Source organism: Nyctibius grandis, chromosome 17, assembly GCF_013368605.1.
Source record: "Nyctibius grandis isolate bNycGra1 chromosome 17, bNycGra1.pri, whole genome shotgun sequence".
Classification (NCBI taxonomy): domain Eukaryota; kingdom Metazoa; phylum Chordata; class Aves; order Nyctibiiformes; family Nyctibiidae; genus Nyctibius; species Nyctibius grandis.
The window spans coordinates 6,523,355-6,545,715 of NC_090674.1; the positions used below are offsets into that span (position 1 = coordinate 6,523,355).

The following is a 22,361-nucleotide window of genomic DNA, read 5'->3' on the forward strand; positions in this document are numbered from 1 at the left end:
GCATCTGTCAGCAGAGAATTCAACCCAGTGTCAGTTTGTTAATCCAAATTTTTTCATTCTTCAGGCAAGCAGTGGTCCAACGGGTGTTCACTGTGCTTTTAGAGAGCAAATATTATCGTTCTGGTGGACCAAATTTATGTTGAAGGGAAATGTGACAAAAGGGAGATTTCTGAGAATGGAGCTGCCAAATACTTGCTCAGCAGGGAGATTAGAAAAAGTCATGGAAAAAGGTGATGTCTATATTGGCAACTCGCTGCAATCCACCTTTCCTCTTAACTCTGATGAAACCAAGGAAACTACTCGTGGTTTTGGACTTGCAGTATTTTTTACTAAGCTGTAATTTGGTTGTATTTTTTTAATGGGGTGCAGGAGCCATCTTTTGCTCCCCTGAAGGAAAACAGAGTGGTCTGTTCTTGAGTGTGCAGCAGCAGAATCAGGTCTTTCTCATTCTTTTCTCTCCCTGAGCAGCTTGGCAAGGACATGAGGGGAAGGGTTGGATGGGGAGCTTATTTCTAGGGGCATGGCCTCTCGTGACACAGGAAGGCTAGGAGGGTAAAGCATTCCACGAAGCAAGCTATGTGGCTGCCTGTGGAAGAGAACTTATTTTGAGTGCTGTGTGGGTGGCTGAATTGCTGAGAACAGCTACTGATATCTGACGTGACGTGAGAGGCATCATTCAAAGGCATTCCCCTCTCTGGGAAGGGACAGAATTGTGTCCTGTTAGAAGTACCTCATGCTTAACCCATATCAATATCCAGTTAGAGCTAAATCCCCTTGATCTCTCTACACAGTGCTGCCCCATAGAGTGTGTAGGGGATACTCCACAATAGCAAAAGGGTTTTACACTGTTCTGCCCCAATTAAGCCTATGTTAATTTGCAACCCTTGTTACAAAGCCAAATGAGACACAAAGCGTATTATTGCATCCTGCATGTATGTGAGCGGTGTCATTCTTCTCTTTAGGAAAACCAGCTGAACTGCAGAGGAAAGAAAGCACGGACAGGCATCCATTCCAGCACGGGGACAAGGTGAAGTGCCTGCTGGACATTGACATCTTGCGGGAGATGCAGGAGGGCCACGGTGGCTGGAACCCTAAAATGGCTGAGGTATGCTTCTGCTTGCTCCTGCTTGCTTGGTAATGTATCGGTCACTATCTCAGAATGCATAAATACCCACTGGCTAGGAAGTTACCAGAACATCTTTGCCTAACATATTACCTTCTATATTTATATTGTGTTGACTGAATCACAAATACAGATTCTTTAGTGATAGGACACTGGAGTCAGATTTATTTTTAGGCTCAGATAAATGTGCTGTATGAGAATTGCCTTGTGGAGCACTGCATAATTTCTAAGAGTCTATGATGGGTCAAAAGAGTGGCTCAAAAGTCTTGGAAGACAGCGCAAAAAAGTAACGGCTGGTTGGTTTGTTTTTGAATGAGCTGTGGAGTTCTGGATCCATTCCCTGTTTGGCTTCTTTTGTATGGTGCATTACTACTAGTGAAAGTTATGTGTTTTGTCAACAGTGGGCTCTATTCCCTGTCCAGGACTAAAATTTCTCAGCCCATATGATGTTCTTGGAGCTTAGCCTGTTGTCTTGTCTTTAGTTTGAAGAGCTATCAGTCTGCTGTCACCTGTTGTCTAAAAAAACCTCAGATGATAGAGGAAGTAAAGATAGAAATGGCACCTATTACTGTAGCAGAGCATCTCAGGGGGCCATCAGGGAAGTAAGTCTCCAGGGGGTTGTGGACATGCTTTGGATGCCTGCTTTCCCCACTGTTAAGCAATGTGATTTATTCAGGGGTTTTCCTCTACTTTTTTTTCCTCCCTATCAAAAGTTCATTGGCCAGACAGGGACTGTGCACAGAATCACAGACAGAGGGGACGTGAGGGTCCAGTTCAACAGTGAAACCCGCTGGACTTTCCATCCTGGAGCTCTGACTAAGGTAGGTGCTGATAGGTGAGCATGGCTGGAACCAGAAATGTTGCAGGGAATGGCTGTCAATTTAGCTGGCTGTGTTAGGACACAGTGTGTCTCAAGCAAGTGCTGAAGAAATATACTGCTCTGCTAAAAGCAGTAGTTCTAGGCAGGATTTCTTGCAAGCCATCAGAGCTAAGATAGATGGTTGCAGACAGTGGGAGTTGGGCTACTAGGCTGTCCAGTTTTATGAACCTTTGCATTTCAAATGTTGTAAATTCCATTGCTTAATTTTGGCTTCTTTGATAAAAGTGGTAACAGTAGACCTACAGTAGCTCATCCTTCTGCACCTACCTTTCATCTGTGATGAACCTTCTTCCACACCATTTCCATTTGATTTTGTTTTCTTTCTTGTTCTTGTGTCTTCATGTTATTCTCCTTTCTGCATCTTTCTTTGTCTCGCTTCTCTCTGATTCTTTTGGATGATCTGAGTCTTTAATTGAGCTCTTCTAATTTTGTGTCTGCGTTTCTAAAGCTCAGAGGTTTGAGGACTTGAAATGTGGATGATTAGAAGCAGGACTAATAGGTATAGAAGGAGCTGCTGGAGGACTACAAAATCCTGAAAGACCTGAACAAGGTCACAATGCTAAAAACTCCAACACCATTGGAAAATGCAGTGCCAGACTGTTTTGCACAGAATTAGTCTGCTTTGAAAAGTGTGTTTTGACAGTGCTCCTTTCTTGGCTCAGTGAGCAGAGGGAGCATCTGGCAAATTACCAGTACAGATAAACTCTGGTTTTCCTTTTCTGTTTTAAATAACAAACAGATTTAACTTATTAAAGTGAATTAAAATCTCCAGGGCCAAGTCAGGTATAGTGAGGAGATGGACCAAAGAAAATTCCATACGTACTTTATACTGGTATTAATTATAAATGGTTTGAAGAAGAAAGAAAAGAAGAAAAATGTGCTGTCTCACATTATTTCCCAACTTAAACGTGCACTTGGCTTAAAACAGAAGCACCCCAGCCCTTGGACTATGGTTATTTTGCAGTGCAGTGATGGCAGATTTCCTGGTAGTCATATTTTGAAATGCCTTGGTTTTTGAGTCAATGGGCTTCTTATTTGGTTGGGTTTTCTAAAGGTGAGGGTGGGTTGGAGGGACTTATAGCTGTTTGGGTTTTTTTTTTTCTGGATTCATCCCCCAAAAGCTTATGACTTTCTTTTTCTTGTAGCTCAACACCTTTTGGGTTGGTGATGTTGTCCGGGTGATAGATGATATGGAAACAGTGAAGCGATTCCAACCTGGTCATGGGGAGTGGACAGATGAAATGGCACCTGTGAGTGCGCGCCAGTTCCAGGACAGTCCAGTAACTTCCTGAGTTTTCCCAAGCGATTAGTAATAGTGACTGGGCTTGCATTGCCCTCCAGCGCTCCTGCTGGCCAGTGAGTGCACAGACCTTTCTGGGACTGCTGAGGCCTTGCACAATAAGTGTTGCCTAGTGCTATTGGCAATACAATCCTATTGCAGCCCCCAAAGCCAAGTGGGTAGGTGGGGCTTCTGACAAAGGATTTGGCTACCAGTAGGTCAGATAAGAGGTTTCACTAACCAAAGTAAACAAGTCCTCTTACACCCTTCCTAGTTCTCTGGAATGAGACAGGCAAGTGTCCAAGTGGAAAAATGGTCTGATCAGACCAGTGTGGTTAAAAAGCAGAATACAGGTGTCCTCCAGGAGCAATTAAATGCACAGAGGAAACCTTTCCTAGTCCAAATTTATCCATTCTCTCAGGGTTCTTCAGGCCATGTTTTGTTGTTTCATCACCTTCCTCTCCAGACATTTGTAATGTGTCTGAGAAACCCTTCTTGTGTAAAACCAGTGATAGAGAAACTGCTGAGAACCCTCTGGTGTCCTTGAAGCGGGAGCTGTCTGCGAGTGTGTCACTGCTAGTGCTTCTTTTCACACAGCAGGAGTGCGAAACCACTCTTAGAAGCATTGTGTTGGTTCTGAGATGCAAAGCACACTGCATCTTACCTTTTAAAAATCCTTTCTCTCTCTCTCCATTGCAGACCCTAGGGCACATCGGCAAAGTGATCAAAGTCTACGGGGATGGAGATCTGCGGGTGTCGGTTGGAGGGCAGTCCTGGACCTTTAACCCAGCTTGCCTGACAGCCTATCAGAGAGATGAGGAAGCAAACCTCATGACAACGGAGAACGCAAAGGAGTCAAAAAGTGAGACAGTGAGAACAGAGATGTCTGCTCTGTGGGGGATTGTGAAATGGTTGCTCTGGTGTAACAACAGCAATGCTTTTTGGACAGTGTGCAACTGCAGCTGCCTGTTCTTCCCCAAACAGAGCTCCAAAACCAAGCTGTGCCCTACTGGGGCAGCAAAGCTGGCCTTAACAGGAAAATACAGAATTTAGGACCCAGGAATGCTAACTGTAGCACTGCCCTAGGTTCAGTATTTGCTTCTGCCTTGATCTGTCTCAATTTCCTGTTCCATCCTGCTGCATTTTCTGTAGGAGAAGACTAATTCTTGAATGCTTGTGAAATATTCTCAGCTCCTTGGGTGGAAGCATTGTCAAATCAACGATTATTTTGCACAGTCCACCCCAAATTGAATTTGGGATCACATGATGTCTAGAGGGGGTTTTGTGTGTTTTACACATCTACTCATAAAATTTTTTTGTAGCCTCACCATACTTATTTCCTTTAGATGTCAGGATCGTACAGGAGAGAGGACAGACCTGCTGGGGTTTTTTTGTTTGCTATGTAGAGGGTCTTAAACTGCTTACTCAAGGTAGACTTCAGGGAGAACTTGCGTACAAGCCCAAGCTTTTTAACTTAGCTCTGTCTGGAGAACTGTAACACCTCTGTCTTCTCAAGGACTCAAAAGTCTGTAATTAGAGGGCCCATCTGAAAGGACCTGTATTTCTTCCCTACAGCATCTTTCCAAAACCTGTACTATGCCAACTGTACCCATGTATACACGTGCTCTTTGGCCCTCTTAACCTGTGGCTGTTTCTCATTCCTACCAGGTACTTTGATTACTGTATTGGAGAAGCTGCTGTCCCAGAAGACAGAGTCGGAGCACGCAAGCTGCCTGGTCATTTGTGCAGCGCTCAACAACGCAGCTAAAGTTCGGGAGCTCCTTCAGAAGTACCCAGACAAGGCAAGTTTTGAAGATGTCCAGAATGGTTACTTCTTGTTGCTCTTCTTTAAAATACTGTCCTAAAAATTTGTAGGCAAGTGGGGAAAAGGATGGGAGAAAAATAATAGATTTTTCAGACCTAGTGTTAGCTCCTAACAGCTGGAAAATTATTTTGCTGCAATTTAGGATTAAATCTGTATGTTAAATGTGCCTATTTTGTGGCTCCAGTTTGTGGCATTAAGTCTGAACTAGGGTTAAGTCCTTACAGCACGTTTCCAAAGCTGGCTTTTCCCACATTTCCTATATGGACACTGCACCTGTAGAATTAGGGGGAGAGGTATTTATCTATGTGACAAGAGTCACAAGATGGCCGAGGATCTAGGCTCTGTTTGAAAAGAAAGCCATGGGTTGTGTCTGGCTGCGTGTGTCTGTCCTTAAATGACCTTGCAAAATGGTATTGTTGGAATCAAGAAAGAGAAAAGGTGCCCAGATCCTGATGCTGTGCAAGTCTGTGCAGTGTCTTATCTCATGTCTGACTGGAGCAGGGAACTGGGCTTGACTTGTTGCTGAACAATTTATGTGCTTGCAGAGTGCCAAACTGTTAGGATCACATCTGCTCAGATCACTGCTCTTTCAAGCTGCCTGTTTGAAGGTTCAGGCTCCTTCAGTGAGGGGTACATGAGGGGTACAGGGTTTATAAACAGGTTAAAAAAAGGAGAACCAGAGAACAAAGTATTTCAGCAGTGGCCTTGGAAACCATTGGTAACAAAACAGGTTTTGTTGAGGCTGCGTCTGCGTGGCTGGCAGGAGCAGCTGGATGCGTGAACCAGGAAAACTAGGATCAATTCTGAAGGAACCCCTGTGAAGCTATTTGGTGGTTAGTTGTCTGATATTTATTGTAGTTCATTATTTACAAAGTTAATGGGGCCTCTGGAGATGGGAGGAATAGGCAAGCACCTGCAATTGTCAAATTTATCCCAGATAAGAAAGTGCCAAGAGTGAGCAATCCATTATGTTATTAGTTAGTTTTATTAGATTTCTATTCTATACTCTATTTCTATTCTAATATTTATATTAATAAATCCGTTATTTCTATTGGAGTGTTATATACAGCAAGAAGAGGCTGGATTTGAGGCTCACTTAGTGCAAGCTGGAATTGCTTGCCAAGGCCTTTCCAGCTCATCAGCATTGTCTTTCTTGTGTAAATGGAAGAGCAACACAGTGGCCTCTAATGCCTCCTTGCCTAAATGACTCATAATTTTGAGAGAATAAGGGAAGTCTTGCCTGTCCTGCTCTCCTGATTGCTGCATAGGAGCAGCTGCAGGGAAAAAAAACCTTGGTTCTCCTTGCCAGTCTGCTGAGGTTTTGCTACCTCCTTCATCTCTTCTCCTTAGCCTCCCACTGCTTTCAGTAGCTTCTTTTCCTTCCCCCCCCCCCCGACCCTTGCCTTTCATACAGCCTCTCTTTGTTCTTCAGTCCCTTTAATTCTCAAAAAATCTGGTTGCAGCACTTCAACACTGTGATATACCCTCCAGCTATTGTGCCCAGTAAAGTACCAGGAGTAACATAGAACAATGGGGACTTGGCATCTTCAAAGCCTTATGCAAAGCTAATTTGATCTCCTCACACATTTTCCTATTGGGAAAGGAATTGTTGGCAGGGATGTCAAGTATTCTGCTTGCAGGCGTGGAGGGATTTGGCATCAGAGCTGCAGTGAGAGCCCTGGCTTCCAGCTCTGTTCACTTGCTTCTCCCTTCTTGCCCGAGTGTGCTGTCCCCTTCCCCTCTAGAAATATTCTGGGACAAGGTCAGCCGTGTAGTTGATGTACGTAAAGTGGAGCCCACTGGGCATGGATTAGCATTTCTGAGCCTGCAACTGTTCTGCAGTAGTGACTGCCATCCTGCTAGGCCTGCTCCAGAGCAGAGCTAAGGGCTGCACACAAGGCAAGGTTGTTCCTCACCGAGCTGTTCTCTATGTCTCTGCCCTTCCTGTAGGTCGACGCAAAGAACCAGGGCAGAACTGCCCTGCAGATTGCCTCTTACCAGGGGCATCTGGATGTTGTGAAGACTTTGCTGCAGGCACATGCCACTGTCAACCTGAGGGATGAAGAGGGGGATACAGCACTGCACTACGCAGCTTTTGGGTAGGATATCTTGCTTCTTGCTATCACTCATACACGACCTAACGGGCTGCAAAAGGACATTTCTAGATATAAATGGGCAGCCTGTGGGAAGGGTGTGTGGCTGATGGAGGCTTTTCTCTGATTTTACCTGATGTTAGAAACTGGCCTTTGAGCTTCAGGGCCACAGCTGCATTTCTTAATGCATCAGTTTAACCTCCACAGCCAGGCCAGTTTCCATGCTAGAAATTTTGTGGGGAATCAGTGATAAGGAGATTCTGGTGATTAGATTTTTTTCAGGGGGATGAGGGGATGGTTTGGTTGGTTGGGATTAGTTTGTTTGGTTTCTGTAAGGGAATGTTTTCCAGAGCAAGATGAAAGGTTGAATTGTGTTCTCAGTTACCAGGGAAGAATTCATTATTAAGAGTGGGAGATGCCTGGTGATTTAAAGCAAAGAGAGCAGATTCTAGAGTACAAATTAGGAAGGTTTTATCGTGGGTTGTTTTGGGGTTTTTTTTTTAATAGTAAGAGGAGGTGGGATGACGTTGAGAAGATAAAAAACCCAACAAGTTCTGTTGCAATGCAAGGAGGAAGAATTTACTGTCTGCACAGGATTGAATCTAATCTGGTTTACTCCTTGCTTTTAAATCAGAAACCAACCTGAGGTTGCCCGTGTGCTTATTGGTAAAGGAGCCAGTACAGACCTGTTAAACCACGCAAAGTGCACAGCGTTGTATGTTGCTGTCAGTCAAGGATTCACAGAGGTGGTGCGGACCCTCTGTGAGCTCAACTGTGATGTCAACATCCCAGTAAGTTTGGGGTTTTGTGGGATTCAGGTGTGTGTTTGGGGTTTTTGTATTTTTTTGAGGTGGGGAGGTGCTTTTTTATGTCTTACGCCATGTGGCTTCATAGAATTTGAAGGTTATTCTATTAAAATGCACTACTCTAACTTCGGTAGTCTGAAATTCCACGTTTGGATCTGCCCCTTCATCGTCGTCTTGTCTTGAACTGTCCCTCAGGGTGAGCTGTTTCATTTGACACTCTGAGGTAGGTAACCTCTCTTCTGCTTTGGTATCCTTGTGTAGGATTCCCAGGGAGACACCCCCCTGCATTATGCTATCACTGCAGATTACAAAGTCGTTATTGAGATTCTCACAGAAGTACCCAACATAGACTTCACTATCCAGAATTGTCAAGGCTTCAACCTGCTCCACTATTCTGCTCTAAAAGGCAACAAGCTGTAAGTGACCTTTCTTCATTTTTACTGCTTTTACAGATGTTAACTCATGCTTGCTGTCTTAACACTAAGAAGGTGGCAGACGTAGTTCTAGATAGGCAGGAAGGAAGCGGTTGGTGATACATTCCTTGGGTTTAGATATGGCAAGGTATAGCTCTTGCCCTCCTTCCCTCCTTCATGCATTCACAGGAAACTGCTGCCTGCTTTCCCCATCCCGTCTTTCTCATACCTCCCTAGCGTGGCTAGAAAACATGTCTGCTTCTGGATAGTCTCCTTAGATGTTTGGGTTCACACATGCAAGGACAGGAGGAGGTCTGTAGTAAACAGTACTTGAAAAGACTGTGTCTAACTGAAATCCTCTGGAACTCTTCCAAGGATAAATCTGCTCATTATTTTCACAGCAGTGTGAGTTTGCTTTATTAAATGATAACTGAGGGCTTTTGTTTTATTCTTGTAATTCAGTCTGTGAGACAGAGGGAGTGCTCTGCATCACAGGTGCCAGCTCATGGTGCTGCCTATTAAAACATGAATATTCATAACTACTGAGCAGAAGAGGCAGGCCCGTCTCTTCTGCATTGTTTTCCTTCCTGATAAAGTAACTCTTGATTTCTGTGAACCTCCAACACTCTAGAGCCATAAAGAAGATTCTAGCAAGAGCTCGGCAGCTGGTTGACTCCAAAAAGGAAGACGGCTTCACTGCCCTACACCTTGCTGCTCTCAATAATCACAAAGAAGTGGCAGAAATTCTCATCAAAGAGGTAAGAAACAAAACAAAGTCACCACCACCAAAAAGACCCATCTGCTGCACTCCCAAACCCCCACATTTCCTACGCACTGTTGGGTTAATGCTGGGATTCACGAGAATGTCTCTGTCTCTTTGAAGAGCTGGCATTGTTTGCCAGACTTTGAAGAACAGAGGTTGGCATTCCTGGGGGTATTGTCCTTTGGCACTGCAGCGGAGGAGAGGGGTATCTTGCAGGCAAGAACAAAGTGGGTTGGAACTGGAGCTTGCTGGGGAACGTTCAGTGAACTGATGGGTATGAAGGGAAACCCCTTCAAGGGAAAGGCTCCTCCCTTTCTATTTGAGATGTGTGGACCATGTAGCTAAGACACAGAGGGCTGGATCACGCAGCTCTCTTGGAGATGTCTATACTGCTGTTCTGACAAAGATGGGCTTGAGACTTGGGGCCTCAGCAAGCACCACAGCTGCAGCGCTCTTCCTCAAACTCAGCAGTAACAACTCACTCTGATGCAATTCTTTTCTTCAAGGGTCGCTGTGATGTCAACCTCAAGAACAACCGTAACCAGACACCGCTGCACCTGGCTGTCATCCAGGGACACGTAGGGATGGTGCAGCTGCTGGTCAGCGAAGGCAGTGACGTCAACGCTGAAGATGAGGACGGGGACACAGCCATGCACATTGCCTTGGAACGGCAGCAACTAATGTCCGTCATGATGGAGAAGCGTGAAGGGGAGATGGGGTTGACTCTTCTTTCCAAGGTGAGCTGGGAGCAGGAGAAATTCCAGCACCAAGGGCAGGAAAATGCTTGATGTTAAGATGACAGCAGATAGCGGGATCTAAGGGGGCAAAGGAAGGCAGGGAAGTTGTGTAAAGCCAGTCCAGATGGGGAGTGTGGAAACAAACCTTCTTGCTTGTGGGAAAGCAAGAATAGGTCCTCTGAGGCCTCTGAGGGTATGCTTGAATTTACAGCATGAAACTTCACATAGTCAGACAACAATTCATACTGTCTCCCCCGATATTTTATTAGCATTGTGCGCTTCTCTCTTGACATGGGAAAGGTCATGAATCCAGTTGCAGAGCCAAGAGTCTTGGGTTTAATTCATGCCCCAGAACCGCAGCAATTCATTTCTGTCTGATGGCATGGAAAATATGAGGATAGCTAACCACAAACACCCCAGTTATCTGCAGATGTAGAGCAAAATGTGAGAGGTGAGATGTATCAGGCTGAAGGATAAAGGCTACGTTGTTACAAAGCCTGAACTGGATCTCACTATGTTGCTCTGTATTCATGGATATACAAGGCCTTTCAGGGGCGGCTTTAGATCTAGAAATCAGTGCATGATATGCCAAGGACTGGAAGCTTAGTCTGGCTTTTTGGCAAAGATATTAAATTAGCCCTTCAAAGTGTTCTGCCATCCATATAAATACCAACATGTGCACGCACCAGATTTGCAGTGCAAACATTGGTTATGCTTTATGGATGGAGTGAGAATGATTCCATTGTAGGGCTACGTTAGTACACTGGAAAATCTGGCATAGATTTTTTTATTGTAATTTGAAATGATCAGAATAAATTAAACCAACATTCTGCAGAGCTGCGTGCTGTGTGCCAAAGCACCCATTCCTCCTTCCTACCTGTTGGTGCCTGCAAAAGCCTAGTGCATTGCTCTTCCATTCTGCTTGTTACGAAGCTACCAGTGTTGATAGCATGAGTTGGTGGCTCAAGGGCATAGCCAAAGATGCTCCAGCCTCAGGTCCTCAGGCTTGTTCAGCCACTGACATCCCACAAAGACACCCCACACCAGCTCAGCAATCGCTTCTTTCTTCTGAATTTCTCTGCCTGCAGATTTGAGCAGAGGGGTCAGCAGCAAGGGTGGGTTTTATTGTCTCGCTGAAAGTCTGCGTAACAGCTTTGCTGGCTGTTGGTCTTAGCTCATGCTGGGGACAGCCAACAGCTAGTCCTGGATGCAGAAAGTCTTAAAGCAACATGAGGGATCTGTGCATGTCATTCCCAATGCTATTTATAGTAACATTATGTCTAGATGCTGTAGACTCCTTCATGTGTTATTTTACTTGCCCTGATCTACATGCCCTGCTCTTTTAAGTCAGTGGAAAATGTTTGTTGACTTCAAATTAGTTTGGATAATGTTTAGAATTTGATACAGATCAAAGGCACGTAACAGAAACTTTTTCTATTAACTGAGAGTGTTTCTCAACATTTTTAGCTGCAGGCTTCTGGCTTTCTTGGAAATGTAGAGCTGAATGTTGGAACTGCAATTGCATGTTACTTAGCACAAGAAGGGGCAGATATTAATTATGCAAACCATCGGGGAAAGTCTCCTTTAGACCTCATTACAGATGGAAGGATTGTCCAGATCGTCAAAGACTTCTCACAGAAATTCAGGTAAACCATGTCCTCTGGAAACTACCTCCAGTACCCTTCCCTGCAAAACGCAGAGTGCTCCCGCAGCACTCTGGTGTCACTGCATGCAGCTGGTATTCCAGGAGGGATGAAGCATCTTTGAAACGCTTTGGATGTCAGTCTGAGCACCTCCTGTTTCATCTGGAGCTGGTTGCTGACCCTGTGTCTCTGGAGGGGTTATTTAAGGGTGCATACTGCCATTTGAAAGAGTTGGGGAAAGCAGATTAATACTGCTCGGTGCAAACTCGGCCTCTTGACTTAGAGAGCCCTGAGGCAGTCTGAGAAGACTGGCCGCTGAAGCCAAGAGCAACTTCTCTCTTGCAGTTTAGGTAGTAGGTCTAGCTAGCAGATGACTGGCTGGCAGGAAGAGTAATGGATGGATTGGATGCTGAGGGCTTTGGATTTGGGTCTTGTAGTGCCAGGACAGAAGTCTGAACCTGAGCCTGGATTATCTAAGAGGCAAACTCACAGACAACCACCTCAGGCACTTCTCAGCAACATGCAAATACGGAGGATCCTTAGGGCTGCACTTTTAAAATGGCTTCTAAAATCTGACTCCTCCCAGCAGATGATTGTACTGCAAAACCTTGCTGTTGCCCTCCAAAAGAGCAGTTTCAACTTGCATAAATACTAGGTTACCCTGCTCTTTCCCTTTCTTTTTAGATAGATCCAGTCAAAATCCCAGCTACTAGAGGCTGAGTTGGTCCCACTGGGGCAGTGAAGGTTCACAAGTCTGTGCTACCTGAGCATCTGCTGCTCTGTCTCCATGTGGAGTGTTTGCCAGGGATCAATACAATGTTATCTGGTTGCTGAAGGAGTTGTTGTTCAAATTTTATTCCATGTTCCTGGTTGCAGGGAACAGCAGGTTTCTTCGGACAGCTCAGCCATCACCTGCAGCCTCCGCCGTGTGCACACCACCCCCAACACAATGACCAACCTTAGTGTCTCGAGTGTGGCAGTCCCCACAGAGTGCCTGGTCTGCTCAGAGCTGGCCTTGCTCATCCATTTCTTCCCATGCCAGCACAGTATTGTGTGTGAAGGTAAGTCCGTTCTGGTTTTTTTAACTTTTTAAAAAATTTTTTCTTTCCTGTTCCACCACATAGCTTCACTAGCCGAACTCTGATAAATCAAGCTCTGTTCAGACACAAAGCTATTGTGCTGTTCGTGTCCTGAAACAAACCCAGCATGATTTCAGCACCACCATCTGAGATAAGATATCCAGAGCTGTCTCTGAAAAGCACAGAGTGTTCTGACCACCTGCCGATTGGGACCCCAGGCGGCTTTGCTTGTGCTTATAGATGCCCTGGATAATTCAGAAGGAAAGCGAGGTGTTTCAGCTCTAGCTGGCAGTGCTTTATGCGTCAAAAACCTCCTGAGAAGGATTTCCCTCTTCTCTGGCTTTTGTTACTGGTTTGCATTTTGATTGTTCTAATGGCAGCCTGCTCAGCCATGTCAGCAATTTGTTATCTCGCAAGGCACTCACAGTCTGACCACGGGGAATTTGGTAAGGACTGTGTGCCAGAGCTGCAGCCTTTTCCCTCACAGCAAAGGGCTGTTTTGATCCACTGTGCAGCAGTTCCAGTAGCACAGAGCACTGAGGACTTAAAGGTGTTGTATTTGCTACTGGCATAGGAAAGGCTAAACCACGAGCCTAGGATGTAGCTCAAAAAGAAGGTAGTGTCCTCGTTTCCATGAGGAAACAACCTCTTAATCATCCAGGGAGGTCTCAGGTTGTTCAAAGCTGATGTTCTTGTGTCTGTCGTCTTCTTTTTGATTCTTGCATCAGTGGGCTTAATTGTAATCTTTTCTTGTATCATTCCTGGTAGAATGCTCCAGGAGGATGAAGAAGTGCATCAAATGTCAAGTGACAATAACCAAAAAACTGAAACAAGGTATGTTTGCTGTTCCTACTGTTCAGTGCTGTGGGAAGGGTCCTGCACAGTGTTAGTTTGAGCAGCATCAGTGATTTTCAGTGAAATAAGCATAAGAAAGGGAGTTGATTTTTTTTATTGGTGGGGGTGTTTTTTTTGGGGGGGTGGTGCCTGTTGCATTGACCACCTTTAGAGAGGAACAGGTAGGTTTTCTCAGGTGTCATGGGCCAAGCTCAAGCTGCATAGACAGGACAGGACATTGGAGGAAGCTTGTCCTGTGCCTGGGTTATTTGGTATATTGAAAGCAAATATCAGGTTCTCTGTGTGTCAGTCTAATCATTTTCACAGGCAGTGATTTAACAGTGAAAACTTGTGAGAAAGGAAAAATCATGTCTTGTGAAAGCCTTGCTTCTCCCTTGGCTGGAATTCCAGTGCCTGTGCAGGGCTGGCATCAGCCAGCTCTCCAGGAATCAGTGAGCTGGGTTGTTTTGATAAAGCTCTTTAGCCCAGTTTTAAACACACTGTCTTCTGTCCACGTTTCTCAGCACCCAGGATGGGCAATGTGATGCATGTCAGAGAGCTAGTAGCAGGTGTGCCCTTGCCTTGGCATTAGTGCAGGTTGCCCACTGAAGCTTTTCCATAGGGGTTGTGAGAGTTGATGTCTTTCTAGCTGAGATCACTCTTAGGGCAAGTGCACATGAAAATGAATTGCATGTCCTACTGCTCATGGCTCAGCACTGTGGGCTCTTTTGCTGGAGTCAGGCTATAGTCTTGTGACTTGATGCCTGGACGACAGCAGAGGGGAACCAAGAGTCTGTGACATGCCATGGGACATACACAGCTGGCAAAGACAGAAATCCTCTTTCTGTCTTTGAAAAGAAGAACTCCATCATTCAAAAAATAGCAAGCTTACCTGACAGCAGGCAGGAGCATTTGTCTTTGCTACAGACTGGCAACAAAATAGTGATGGAAATCCCAAATGAGACATTTGCATGCAGATTTCCACTGGAGGAGGAACATCAAGGTGTCTTGAGAACGTCAGCAGGACTTCCTTATCAGTGGTGTCTTCAGTGTTTGCCTTTAGCAAGCTCCCCGTCCCCGAACTTGCTTTACCTTTATGGATTTGAAATCACTTCTTGCACCACTGAAGTGCAACTAATTCCAGAATGTTGGGGAAAGGAACATCTATACTGAAGTGTAAAGCTACCTAATCAAAGATTGAGGAGCAGATGATGAACAGTGGCTGTATTAAGCTGAAACTAGGAGTCTATTTACCTAAGCTGTCAGTTGTCCAGGATTTGGGGCTCTTTCATTTCATGCAGTTGACCAAATGACTTTATTTGTGTAGCTTCATATATGCAATAGTCAATGTAAGTGATGTCAAATGGTTTCTTCTTGTTTTACTGTGCATGTCCTGAAAGACTTAACCAGAAATTTGAATCCCAAATGTGAACAGGAGGCTGAGAGAACATAGTACTGATAGCACAGTAAGGATTCCTGGAGTGGTTTGGCAGAACATCACAACCAGCTTTGAATGCTTTTACTTGAAGGTAGCAGCAGCATATTCCAGAACACCAAGGCAGGACATTGTAGACAACATTTTGTTTCCTTTAAAAAACAAACAAACAACCTCAAATAAAAACATACGCACACACAAACCAGCTGAGCAACTAAATGGAGGAAAGCAACACTGGCCAGGCTGTAAAAAGCATCATCTCAGGCTTTTTATTTGAGGAATCCCTGGATGAGGCTCAGTGAAGAGAGGTTAGTCTGAACTCATTGCTACTCTTGAGAGGCAGAGTCTAACTAAAGAGACACTGCATGAGGCAGAGCACACTAGTGACTAACTCTCCCTGCTCTCCACCCCTGCAGACAGCACCGAGGTGGAGTGCAGCCCAAGCTCTGAATCCACAGACCAGAGGAAGCTCATGGAGGAGCTGCAGAACCGCTACCGGCAGATGGAAGAGCGCATCACCTGCCCGATTTGCATCGACGACCAAATCAAACTGGTCTTCCAGTGTGGACATGGCTCTTGCCCAGACTGCAGCACAGCCCTCACTGTCTGCCCCATCTGCCGGCAGGCTATCCGGGAGAGGATTCAGATCTTTGTCTAAGGATACGCTTGCTTCCCTTCCCGTTCCCACCTCCCTCCTTCCTTTTTGTTTGCAGTTTAGATGAGAAGCGCTAGTCAGGCTGATGCGTTTGGCTACCTGCAAAGCCATCCTGGAAGAAAGGGAAGCAAATAACTGATGTGACTTGGGTGGAGGTGGAGGGAGTCCCCTCTACTTACAGTGTCATAAAGCCAAGGAGCCGTGCTTGAGGGCAGGCAGCCCCCTCACCCTGTGCTGCTGATCCATCAGAAAGACCTGAAGTAAAGAACACTGACCTGTCTACTGAAGGCAGAAGAGACTTTCAGACCAGAGGTGAATAGACTTCCACGTGCAGATATTTTCAACAGCGTCCAGCTCCAGTGACTGCATCGTGTCTAGTGCCCTGCAGCGTCAGATTTGCAGCCTTGCACTGCTCTGAGAGATGCTGTAGGAGGATGTACCTCACACCTTGGCAGGCAACGGCAAAGCATATGCTTGCACTTCACATGACGAGGTAGCAGGAGATCAGTCACGGCGTCAGCTCTCCCTGTCAGTGGTAGGGAGGTAGTGTCCTAAGTCAGCGTGCTCTGAGCTGGTACTGATGGGCTCAACGAGAACTTGGACTGGCAGGGGCGAATCTGGATGTAAGGAGATCCTAAAGACAGAGTGTGTGCCTTAGAGATAAAGTAGTGAACACTGATTGGAGAAAATATGTTGTTACAACAAGTATTTCTAACCTCTAAGTGACACTCGTCCACTTTTTTTTTTTTGGCACAAGCGTGTGTTCAGAGACTCCTGAGCTTTCTATCCATAATGCCAAAGGCAGGTGTTAAATACTCCAATCAAAGTGTAAAGAAAATAAATAGTAAGAATTAAGACATGAGAAAAAGGGATTTCATTTTTGTTTCTTTGTTTTGCAGCAAAACTTAATAAAATAAAATATATATTTTCCTGAGCATTAAAATGAATGTACAAACAGTAGCTGAAATATGGATCCAGCTGTATTGTGTTTTCCAACTGTCTGACTGAAGAAATATTATCCACTGAGTCCATCCTGTAAAGTAACTGTTGGTGGAAGTGGCAACTGTGGGTGTGTGTATGTACACGTACGTGTTTGCGTGTGTGGTGTATATCTGTAATGACACGGTTATACACAAGCAGACTGTCTGTTACCTATTGCAAGCAATATTTAAAACAAAAATATTTTGTTCCTCTACTATCTTTGTTCATTAGCAAAGAGGTGGCAAATCTTTTAAAGAAATTTTTAACTTTGTGGAATATGTGGTAGCTACAGGACTGTTTCTTACTTTTACATAATCCCTTGGTGTTGTGAGAAGGTGTTATGTCACAACCTCTGACTCCTGTAGCTAATCTTTGTCAAAATACTCACTTGAGGCTGTTATAGTTTCAGTGGATTTTTTGAGCTATGATAATGAATCAGATTTAATCCCTAAATTATGTGGTGGGGTTTGATTTAACACCCAAATAACCTTAAAGCTGAATTTCAGAATCAGCTTTGGTAAAAATCAGAGGTGCAGATGATACTCATTTACTTATTTCCTAGAAGTTCATATTTGTGTCATTTCCTTTGGAATAAACCAGACATTTCCCCAAAACGTTTGCTGTGCTGTCGTAGGGCAGGGACAGAGAAGTACTGTGCAAAGGCTGTGTTTAAAAGGTACAAGGCTGAGCCATCGTTATAGTGTAAGAGCTGCTTTAACCGCTGCTTGGTGCAAGGGAATAATGTTCCAGACTATATATTACCCCAGCCCCATGCTAAGTGTGTTCTGAAATACAGTTCTTTCACGGCCTCTACATCAAATCCAAAAGCAGTTTACTAAAGGTAACTTGGGGAAGAGGGGACAGAGGTGACAAACTGTTCAATGTCTGTTGTGTTTATTCTCATCTCTTATGCCTGAGGTGTCAGTTTATTCAGGAAAAAAACACAGGGAGCATCTGCTTCATTTTTTTATAATTTCTTTGGATCCTAAATGAAGAGAGGCTTCCAAGTGAGTATTCTCCCTAAAGGAAAAAAATTAGGAAAACTGCAGCCTTCACCTTCCACACTGTGCAACTTCCACACCGTGCACTTATTTTTTTTTTCCCTGGCTAATGAAAAGAGATTTTGTAGGGAAATAAGAGCTCCCCTCGATTTTATGTTTTAATTTTTTAAAATGCATTTCCCTTTCCAGATCTGATTGTGTTTTCCTATCTCAAATTCATTGTATGGCCAAGTTAGAGAAGGAATTTTGCACAGCATAATGCACCTCATTGAGAACACAGAACAGTTTGGAAACAGCTTTCAGGTTGGGAGTATATTCTGTCATTTCCCTGTTCCTGCTGTGATTGCTTTTGAGGAGCAAGAGTTGAGCTGTTAAGCACCATTTTGACCCTTTCATTTTCCTAGTAAGAAGAAGGGAATTGCTGCACCACAACAGAGAAGAACCGAGATGGTCAGTGGAGCTGCAGGAACAAGAGCTAAGAGCAGGGAAGCAGATGCCCCTATGTGCCAGGTATGGTTTTGACAAGCTTTGGCCCCTGTGACAGCCTCAGCTCCGTGGGAGTCTGAGGCTTTGGAGAAGTGAGGAAGGTTCTGCTGTTTTATCTTTCCTGATGAGCCTGCTGTCGTGGAGGGCCAGGATCAGTGACCTGTGGCTGATTGAGTGCCACGCTGTGTGAAATGGTTCGCTTTGCATACTTGCTCGTTCCTCTAGTTCATGGCCTGTGCTCTCAGCCTGCAAAATAGTTTCTCTGCTCTAATCCAGGCTTGAATCTGAAGTATGAGAAGAAAAAGATACCTGTAGTGAGCAGGAAAAGAGCCAAGAGCCCGGCCTGAGGTTAGGAGCTGCATTCAGTTTAGCTAGAGATAATGAGAGAGGAAAGGAGGGGGCAAGGTGGGGGAAGATGTTCTTCCCCTTTCTCCTTTTGTTACCAGTTGGTATTCTTGCTGTTACAGGAACAGCAAGGGGCTGAAGAGAGGTGAGGAGATGTCAGAGTGGTGGGCAAATGCTCCTTTAAAGACAAATATTGTTGTTAGTTAATCAGCGTGGATAGTGACTTTCTGCTTGATGTTTGTTACCAGTTGGTCTCCCGCAAATGTGACTGACAGGTCTGCAAATGGCCTGGGGAGCTCCTTGGTTGGGCTGGGGAGCTCCTTGGTTGGGCTGGGGAGCTCCTTGGTTTCACTGGGGCTTCTGCCACCACCTGAAATGCAGCTCGGTACCTTGCAGCAATGTACAGCAACGGTTTTGAAAGGGAAAGATCTTGCTGAGTCTTTCTGGTGTAAAACTTTAAATATAAGACGGCAGCTCATCTCATACTCGGAACTGGGGTTTCTAAAGCATTTCCTTTGGCAGTGTGGCCAAAACTCTGCATTTTACAGCATGAGACTGAGGGAGTAGAGAGAGGGAGATCTCCGTTATGGACACACTTTATTATCTGTGTATTGAGAAAAATTTCTCCCTCCTTTCATTCCTGAAATTCTACTTGCTACGTGGCCATGACTGGACTGCTGAGCTGCTGACTCGGGTCAAGACCATGTCTCTTTGGTAACACGAGGTCAGGCCGGTACAGGCACTTCTGTGAGCTGCAGCTCCAAATTGACAGTTAAGCAAAATATTCCATTTTCTTTGCCAGCTGGAGCAAGCCCTTGTTTTCAGCTCATTTGCTATTCAGCAGACCATGGATTTTTCTAGGAACATCAGCAGATGCTGATCACGAGGGGCTGCATGATAGAAAGTGGGAGAATACTTGGGGCTGAAGAACTTTCTTATTCTCCCTCTCCCTGGGGAATGTGCCCCCAGCTCCAGCAGATACAATCCTTTTTAGTCCATGGCCCACTGAAAAAGTACAAGTTCTAACTGCCGTTCCCACAAGAACCATGCAAGAATGTTGGGTTGTTTTTTTTTTTCCCCCAAGTGGTGAGATGAAGGGATAAATATGTAAGTGCTTTTTAAAAGAAGAGCTATATGAGGATTTGCTAATTCTTTTCACATGGGCCACCAAGGAGCCAGCATGTGGTAAATCACATTCAGCTGCGTGCTCTGCCCCTCCCCTGCCCGCGGCCTGGAGTTGGACTGGAGCCCTGGAGATGAAACGCTGACGCTCATGCCTTGAGCCATCAGACACTGTCAGATGTAGGGTCCTTCTTCCCTCTCTTCCCCACCTCCATGGAGAACTCCCCGTTCACGACAGGGGAAGCTAATGAGAGCAGTTTGTTCCAATGCTGACTAATATGCAGTTAAACCTTGAATAAATAAGAGGTTTCATGAGAGGTGAGACTTTCCTCTTAAGTGTGGCAAATGTGGCAGAGATAACCGTTTAGAAATAGTGCTGAAAGTAACATTTAATGCTAATGCTGAATGCAGGGGAGGACAGAAAAGCTAAGAATAATCCATGGACGTGAGAAAGGATTTGTTTTTGAGCTAAAACTTGCCCTTGGGAGTGTAGCCATATGTTGTGAGTTATATAGCAGCCCCACTTTAAACATTTCAGCAATTAAGATTGCAAAGAGCAAAGCAAGACTGAGGTGATTTAACAAGAAAAATGTATTGTGGTGTGCAAATGATCCAATCCTTTACGTTCTCCATGGTCTCTAGTTGACCGTTGTAGGTTTTATGCAACATTAATTCCCTTCTGACAGCTGTTTCCAGCCTGCTTTTTCATGTGATGTTTATTGCATGCAGAGCTCTCGGGATCTGCATCCCTGAGTGTTTGCTTAGGAAATCCCAGCTCCTTGCAGATGATACCCAGGTCCTGGGCACTGCTGCTAACAGCATGAAGACCAAGCAAAGTCAGTGCTGTCCCTGCCGTCCTTTCCCGTTCCCCATTACACCATATGGATTCCCTCAACGTGTAATGTGTTCCATTGCTTTTAGACACTGTGCAGAAACCAAAGCCAGGAATGTTTTTCTGTCCAAATATAGTCAGGATGACAGTTCTCGCCTGTAGTCCAAACCAAATATCTGCACTTGAGAACCCGAGACTTCAAATTCAGCAGAACTCTGCAGTCCCAGCAGTGGTTCTCTGTATGAAAGCAGTGCTTTCAGGGGCTCGGGCTGCCTGCTGCAGCATGGAGAAGACTTTCAGCTATTGGAAAAGAGAGAGATAAAACTCTCGAGTTCTGAGTAACTTCTTGCCCTTGGCACAGGGCAGCACTGGCTCCCAGAAGGGAGGCTGGGGCGTTGTGTGAAGCATCTGAAAGAGGCTTCAATTCTGACAAGTGCTGTAGATTTGAGGCCACTGATGGCTGCATCTGAGAGTCCTTTAAGCATAAGTATCTCTTGGGAAAGGCATGATATTGTTAGCCCAGGGCAGGGAAGAGGGATGAAATGTCAACAGATGTGCACTCTGGTCCTAAAAATCCTTAAAATATCCACAGAAGAGAGCTGTGCTTGAAATTTAACCACCACAGTATTAACGAACTAAGCATAAACCCGAAATTTTGCTTTTTACCAGCAGCAGTACTGAGGATTCTGGCCAGGGCTTGTGCAGTAAAGAATCCAGATGCCCAGTGCCTGTATCAGCAGCACTGTTGGTGTGCACAGCACGCAGTTCATGTGTCTCCCTTAGCTCCACAAGCTGCCTCTGTAAGTTCTGAATACCTCAGCATAAGAGCTTTCCTCATCTGACTCTCATTGCCACAATTACTGAGATTTCTCTTGGCCTTACTGCTGAGCTGGTTTCTGAGCAAATATTTGGCTTAAACGTTGAAAGCTTTGAAAGCATTCTGCAGGCAGTGGTTTGGTGAAGCTGGATGCACAGGCACCGCGTTTCTGTGTGGATGGGCACGGTGCATTCCCAGCTTAAGGGGGCAAAGTGAACTACGTGCTTTCCAAGAGACCCTGCTCTCTCCCTTCTGACCCATCAAGGTGTAACCTGCTGGCTACCTCGACAGGGAAGCAGGATCCCAAATGTCGCAGAGCTCATGAGTCATCTCTGCAGCTAAAGATTCCCGTTCACCCACCGTCTGTGGCGCAAGAAGATAAATGGCCAACGTACAGTATAGTCTTTCCCCATTCGGAATAGTTCAGTAACTCATGGAGAAGGGCTTGGCTGTGCCAACCTTTAGTAGCTGCGTGAATAAGTATTTGGAAACAATGAGTTCCTCAAGAATGCCCTTTTACTAAAGCTCTAGATACTGACTTTTGGGGGGGAGGTCTGACCCGAGCTGTATTTTACAAAAATGTTTACTCTCTTTGCACTGGGACAAAGGAAGCTCTTAGTTCCCTCAGGCTCTGTGCTTGTGTGAGTTCTCAGTCTGTGCTTTAAAACTCAGGTTCATGTAGTCATCCCTCATTCCATGCTTGACCTCAGGCAAGTCTTTTCTCCTGCACAGTATGGTCTTAACCTGTAAGGTGCAGATAATAGCACCACCTCCCTACCTCCAAGGCTGATGTGAGATGAAATGCCCTGAGAGACTGAGAGGCGCAGAGTTAAAATCTTTTTGAAACACTGCTGACTCGTCCTAGCCCTATGAAAGGCAGATGCACTTAATGCTGTTACGCAGTTCCACGACTGAAACTCAGTGTTCTTCCAGCACTGTGTTTGCTAGCAGGATTTTTCTTTCGAGCCAGTACTGCTTTACTGGAGAAGAGCTCTTGGCTGAAGCTCTTGAGCCCTGTTCCAAGGCAGGTTTTTACTTCAAGACTCCCTTCTCAATCAGTCTTTCTGCAGATGTGCTCTCATCTACAGACTCTGATAGAAATGTGTTCAGGAGACTGGAGACTGATAAGTTTAGGAGTGTGTTGTTGCCAGTTTCTCACTTCATACTGTGGTCTGCAGCTTAAACCACAATGGAGGTGCGTTTGCACCACTC

General features: G+C 45.2%; 1 protein-coding gene across 2 annotated transcripts in view; it reads left to right on the plus strand.

Moving 5' to 3' along the window:
• MIB2 (MIB E3 ubiquitin protein ligase 2) overlaps window positions 1-16,494 on the plus strand; it is a 35,289-nt gene extending 18,795 nt beyond the window's left edge. Inside the window, exons 7-20 of one of the 2 annotated variants that reach the window (XM_068414953.1) lie at window positions 963-1,105; window positions 1,837-1,944; window positions 3,149-3,253; window positions 3,982-4,144; window positions 4,951-5,084; window positions 7,058-7,206; window positions 7,835-7,991; window positions 8,268-8,422; window positions 9,051-9,177; window positions 9,689-9,919; window positions 11,387-11,565; window positions 12,439-12,623; window positions 13,410-13,475; window positions 15,327-16,494. In XM_068414953.1, coding sequence (XP_068271054.1) covers window positions 963-1,105; window positions 1,837-1,944; window positions 3,149-3,253; window positions 3,982-4,144; window positions 4,951-5,084; window positions 7,058-7,206; window positions 7,835-7,991; window positions 8,268-8,422; window positions 9,051-9,177; window positions 9,689-9,919; window positions 11,387-11,565; window positions 12,439-12,623; window positions 13,410-13,475; window positions 15,327-15,568 — 2,144 coding nt within the window. In that variant the 3' untranslated portion in view covers window positions 15,569-16,494. The remainder of the gene's footprint in view (window positions 1-962; window positions 1,106-1,836; window positions 1,945-3,148; window positions 3,254-3,981; window positions 4,145-4,950; window positions 5,085-7,057; window positions 7,207-7,834; window positions 7,992-8,267; window positions 8,423-9,050; window positions 9,178-9,688; window positions 9,920-11,386; window positions 11,566-12,438; window positions 12,624-13,409; window positions 13,476-15,326) is intronic. The other variant, XM_068414954.1, reaches the window with a different exon arrangement.
• The last annotated feature ends 5,867 nt before the right edge of the window (window positions 16,495-22,361 follow it).